The following is a 6,000-nucleotide window of genomic DNA, read 5'->3' as shown; positions in this document are numbered from 1 at the left end:
TCAGGTTTGAGTCTCCTCAGGGTCCTTGCCCTCCCAACCTTCATTTCTGTGCACATCAATCTTGCTTTTTCAAATTAAATTTTGCTATGATGTGATTTGCCTGCTTCTATGATGCCATACAATCACCATTGAGGACATGCACCTGGTTTTTCACCTCACTACTACGTGCTTCCGCGCAAGGATTTTCACCAGCTGGCGCGGTCCAGGAATTAATCTGACCATCCCACGTACTTCAATTAGCAGCGCTGTTCTGCATTGTGACCCGTCCTTGTAATCCTCGTGCATACCGTCTTCTTTCCATTTAAAACATTCTGTTCTCAGTCAGTATTTCTAGACTTCTCCCGTTATCCGGTTCACATCTATCTGCGCTCAACTGTCCTTCAATTAGTGTGTTGTTCCTATTTATGAATATGTCTGTCTGTCAAACAGAGAGGTTCCAGGCTGTCCAAGAGAGTGCTCAATACCGAGAGGCAGAGAGGGTTCAGACAATAAGAGGACAAAGATAATATTTTAACTCTGCGTTTCACGCACTAAGCGATCATCAGAAAACAGTTATCCGTACAGCTGAACAAACGAGTCACGTTGGTCATACATGAACATGTACGCAGAACTAACGTAAGTCGTTGTTACTTCACTACCGGCTGACATGTTCTTGCATGAACCGGAGAGCGAAGTGTTCTTGACAGAATCTTGTTCAAGTTTGTTAGGACAGATCGTGGACACGTACTGGTTCATATGGCACGGGACGCGACGACCTTGGAGAACACACTCGAGCCAATCACCTTAGAGAGCACGCTCGTGCTTTTTGTGAGCCAATCATCGTTCCCGTTTCCATGAGAAGATTTGACCAATCTGTGAGCATCATTTTCGGGAGTCGGTTAATAGACAGCAATAGCGAGGTTTTGCATTCCGAAATTCGGCAAAAAGATTCGGCACGCGGGAGCGAGGTCGAAAATGCACACGAAGATTCGGCGTGTTTGTTCGGAAAAAGCTCACTTTGCCGAAAATATTTTTCGGATGCATTTTCTTGTAGAAGAGCGCTAGAGCGTGATTTATTCAAAGAGGTTTCTTAACTCGGCATCGCTTGGCAGGCATCTTTGGCGACATAGCATCGTCAGCAACCTCTGATTGCTCCTCTCCACTGCCTGTCTACTCTCTTTCGCCTGGAGTGTCCTCACCGTCATCTGTGTGGCTGAAAAGACTATGGCGACATGCATAAAATTTGACTTGGCCAAGGAGTTGGTTTTTCTGAGGCGACTGAGGAGGCAGGTTTGGCCCTTGACTCTTTGGGCGATCAAAGTTCGTTGGAATCAGCAAGAAAAGGAGCACGGGACAGGACGTTGCTGATGCTGGGGCTCACGAAATGAAAACACATCATTTTAAAAACAAACGTTGGTGCGAAAATTCGACATTTTGATGTTCGACAAATGACCGAAGAACGCTGTACCGAAATTCGGAATGCAAAACCTCACTAGTCTAAGCGATTCTGCCCTCCCATATTTTCTTTCCAGGCAGCGCTCCGGAGCTGTTGCTTGCCCTAGAAAAGTTCTACGCCAACGTCCATAAGCAAAACATTTCTGAGTACAAACGAAATTCCTTGATCCGCTATCCATGCACATGCCGATCGAACAAAACCTTGTTTGCTCGCTGGCTGATGACTTGTCACCACCTGGTCACATGCCGATTTCATTTGTACTCAGAAAAGTCCTGTTTGCAGAAGTTAGCGTAGAAATGTCCTACGGCACTCGCCATCTCCGGTGCGCTGACTGAAGAGAAATCAAGCGCAGCACCAAGTACTGTTCTCTTTACAGTAAGTATCGAAAAGTGGTGAATATAAGCGGTGAATATCTACCAATATCCACTACGCCTGTAGATGGCCAATTGCATGAGGGTGAATATGTAATGAAGTATAAGCCAGTGTATATAGAGCAAGAAGGTAGACAAGAAGGTATGTATTTTTGTGTGTTTTCGTGTATGTATATAGGATACAGACAGACTAAGACAACAATAGTAACAGCACACAAATTGAAGGGCAGTTGAGTGCAGATAGATGAGAACAGGATAAAGAGAGCAGTATTATGTTAAAAGGAATAACGCACCTGTTTCTTCAGAGAGCTCCGCTTCATCCTCCTCGTACAGGTTTGCGATGCGTTCGTCCGTTGACCACATGGCATGGCTGTAGATACACACGGCCACGCACACACACACACACACACACACACACACATGCACACACACACACACACACACACACACACACACACACACACACACACACACACACACACACACACACATACAAACCCACAAACACATTCAAAATGAACAAACATGGAAAATACTAACCATTTGTTGACAAAATTCGATACTTGCACACACACATGTAGCTGCCCACATTGCTAGCCGTACTCCTGCACGCATTCCTGCTCATACTCTTGCCAACGCCCAAAATCCTGCCCACACTCCTGTCTGCACACTTTGCCCACGCTGCCCCTGCACACACTCCTAGCCCACACTCCATTCCCACACTTCTCAGTCCACACTCCCCCACCCACACTCCCCCTGCCCACACTCCCAGCCCATACTTCTCTGCCCACACTCTCGCCCGCCCACACTTCTCTGCCCACACTTCCCTGCCCAAACTTCTCTGCCCAGACTTCTCTGCCCACACTCCCCTGCCCACACTCTCCCTGCCGACACTCTCCCCGCCCACACTTCTCTGCCCACACTCCCCTGCCCACACTCCCGTGCCCACACTCCCCTGCCCACACTTCCCTGCCCACACTCCCCTGCCCACACTCCCCTGCCCACACTTCTCTGCCCACACTCCCTGCCCACACTCCCTGCCCACACTCCCTGCCCACACTCCCCCGCCCACACTCTCTCCCGCCCACAATCCCTGCCCACACTCCCCTGCCCACACTCTCCCCCGCCCACATATATCTGCCCACACTCCCCTGCCAACACTTCTCTACCCACTCTTCTCTACCATGGCTCCGGGTTCACAGATGTGTGTTTACTGGCTGACATTATGCCATCCTTGGTTAGTGCACCCACACAGTTACTGGCCACGGTGTGAGCGGGCCTAGCTTCCCCAGGAGACCCCCTTTCAGAAGAACAGTGTACACTCTGCCCACACTCCCTACCCACACTCCCCTGCCAACACTTCTCTGCGCGCATTCCTGATCAGACTCCTGCCCACATTCCTGCCCACACTCCTGCCAACACTTCTCTCCGCACATCCCTGATCAGACTCCTGCCCACACTCCTGCCAGCATTTCTCAACACACTCATACTCCTCCCCTCACTTCTCTGCTCGCATTCCTGATCACAATCCTTCCCACACTCCGTCCCACGCTGCTCAGTCCTGCCCGCCCTCCTCAGTCTTGCCCGCCCTCCTCAGTCCTGCCCACCCTCCTCAGCGCTGCCCGCCCTCCTCAGTCCCGCCTACACTGCTGCCTACAATCCTGCCTGCACTCCTCACTCCGGCCTGCCCTCCTCAGTCCTGCCCGCACTCCTCACTCCGGCCTCCCCTCCTGGCCGCACAACTGCCTGCACTACTGCCTACACTTCTGCCTACACTACCGCCTACACTACTGCCTACACTACTGCCTACACTTCTGCCTACACTACTGCCTACACTACTGCCTACACAACTGCCACACTACTGCCTACACTTTTGCCTACACTACTGCCTACACTACTGCCTACACTACTGCCTAAACAACTGCCTACACTACTGCCTACACTACTGCCTACACTTCCTACACTTCTGCCTGCACTACTGCCTACACTACTGCCTACACTACTGCCTACACTACTGCCTGCACTACTGCCTACACTACTGCCTGCACTACTGCCTACACTACTGCCTACACTACTGCCTACACTACTGCCTACACAACTGCCTTCACTACTGCCTACACTACTGCCTACACTACTGCCTACCCTACTGCCTACACTACTGCCTACACTACTGCCTACACTACTGCCTACACTACTGCCTACACTACTGCCTGCACTACTGCCTAAACTACTGCCTACACTTCTGCCTACACTACTGCCTACAATACTGCCTACACTTCTGCCTACACTACTGCCTGCACTACTGCCTACACTACTGCCTACACTACTGCCTGCACTTCTGCCTACACTACTGCCTACACTACTGCCTACACTACTGCCTGCACTACTGCCTACACTACTGCCTACACTACTGCCTGCACTACTGCCTACACTTCTGCCTACACTACTGCCTACACTACTGCCTACACTTCTGCCTGCACTACTGCCTACACTACTGCCTACACTACTGCCTACACTACTGCCTTCACAACTGCCTACACTACTGCCTACACTACTGCCTACACTACTGCCTACACTACTGCCTACACTACTGCCTGCACTGCTGCCTACACTACTGCCTGCACTACTGCCTAGACTACTGCCTAAACTACTGCCTACACTTCTGCCTACACTACTGCCTACAATACTGCCTACACTTCTGCCTACCCTACAGCCTGCACTACTGCCTACACTACTGCCTACACTACTGCCTGCACTTCTGCCTACACTACTGCCTACACTACTGCCTACACTACTGCCTACACTACTGCCTACACTACTGCCTACACTACTGCCTGCACTACTGCCTACACTACTGCCTACACTTCTGCCTACACTACTGCCTACACTACTGCCTACACTACTGCCTACACTACTGCCTGCACTACTGCCTGCACTACTGCCTACACTACTGCCTACACTACTGCCTACACTACTGCCTGCACTACTGCCTACACTACTGCCTGCACTACTGCCTGCACTAGCGCGTGCGCGCGTACTCTCAGAAGAGTTGTGCAGCATGGTCTTCGCCAACGCTCAGTGCTGCTGAAGAGTTGCTAGGGGAATGTCCCGCTCGCGTATGGTGGGTTCTCGACCGTGTTGCTCCTGTAACAGAGCGTCAGGAACTTGCCGGTCATGTTCCTGTGCAGCAGATGGGAGGTGCTGCATTAATTGTTACCCAGGGAGAGACGATAAACGTACAAACTTTGGTAATGCCAATCTGCAAGCCACAGCTGTTGTAGTCGGAGCTACAGGTTCTTTGCTGGACGCTCCGCCTGTTTGTGCCCCTGGTTGGGTACCCCGCAGCTCACGGGTGGTGCTGGGCTCCGGTCCCGTGTCATCTGTCTCCGGTACCGTGTCATCTACATGTATTTCGCAATCTCGCACAATAGTGACTTGCGACTCAGCCGCTGCGTCATCGCCGACTATTGATTCCGGGACACTGCCTCGGAAGTCATTGAGTGTGGAACCGCCTGTTCCTCCGCTCTTGAGTGAAAATGATAATAGCACCAGGTCCATTGTGTCCAGTATCTCGGAATGTGGGACCCCAAATGGACAATGTGTGCGTGTGGATATGACCAGGAATGAAGGCCAGGTGATTGATGATTCTCTCCTTTGTGACAATCCTCGTCCTGAGCCGGCTGCTGTGATTGCAACTGCTCCCCGCCCTGCAATCATTTCCGCTGGTCCGGTGGTGGGTGATGCTGCTGATGTATCCTCATCCATATGGGGTAGAGGTCCTGAGTTAATTGATTGGATGCGCCAGTCATATCAGCAGGTGGTCACCTGGAGACGGAATCTGTTCATGGTGCTCTCTGGCTCAGTTGGTAAACAATTTGTTTCGCTAATAGCTGATTTCATTTCATCATTTGCTAGTAACAGTCCTACAAGCTGCGTTGCTTGGGACGTTCTTCTTCAGCGCCCTGGTCGGGATAGCACGAGTCAGGACAACGTGTCACACCTGCGGCGGCGCCTAGACAGCTGGTCGTCTGGTCGACTCTCTGAACTGCTCTCGGAAGGGAGATGTATACAGGCTCATATTCCGATTGGTAGCCATGCAGCTAGCGAGTCCGATGTTATGTCGGATACAGTGTTTGCGAATCTCGTTCACCGTGGCAACTTACATCATGCCATGGCGGGTTTATCCCAGGGTGG

At 51.4% G+C, this 6,000-nt stretch overlaps 1 protein-coding gene across 2 annotated transcripts in view; it reads right to left on the bottom strand.

Annotated features, from left to right (window-relative positions):
• LOC135826958 (uncharacterized) overlaps positions 1-6,000 on the bottom strand; it is a 46,044-nt gene that overhangs the window by 13,601 nt on the left and 26,443 nt on the right. The window contains exon 7 of one of the 2 annotated variants that reach the window (XM_065339487.1): positions 2,100-2,176. The exons of the other annotated variant lie outside the window; for it this stretch is intronic. Coding sequence (XP_065195559.1) covers positions 2,100-2,176 — 77 coding nt within the window. The remainder of the gene's footprint in view (positions 1-2,099; positions 2,177-6,000) is intronic. 2 annotated transcript variants of the gene reach the window in all.

Source organism: Sycon ciliatum, chromosome 11 (assembly GCF_964019385.1).
Source record: "Sycon ciliatum chromosome 11, ocSycCili1.1, whole genome shotgun sequence".
NCBI lineage: Eukaryota > Metazoa > Porifera > Calcarea > Leucosolenida > Sycettidae > Sycon > Sycon ciliatum.
Note: the sequence above shows the minus strand (reverse complement) of the source record. Positions and strands in the feature narration are given on the sequence as shown.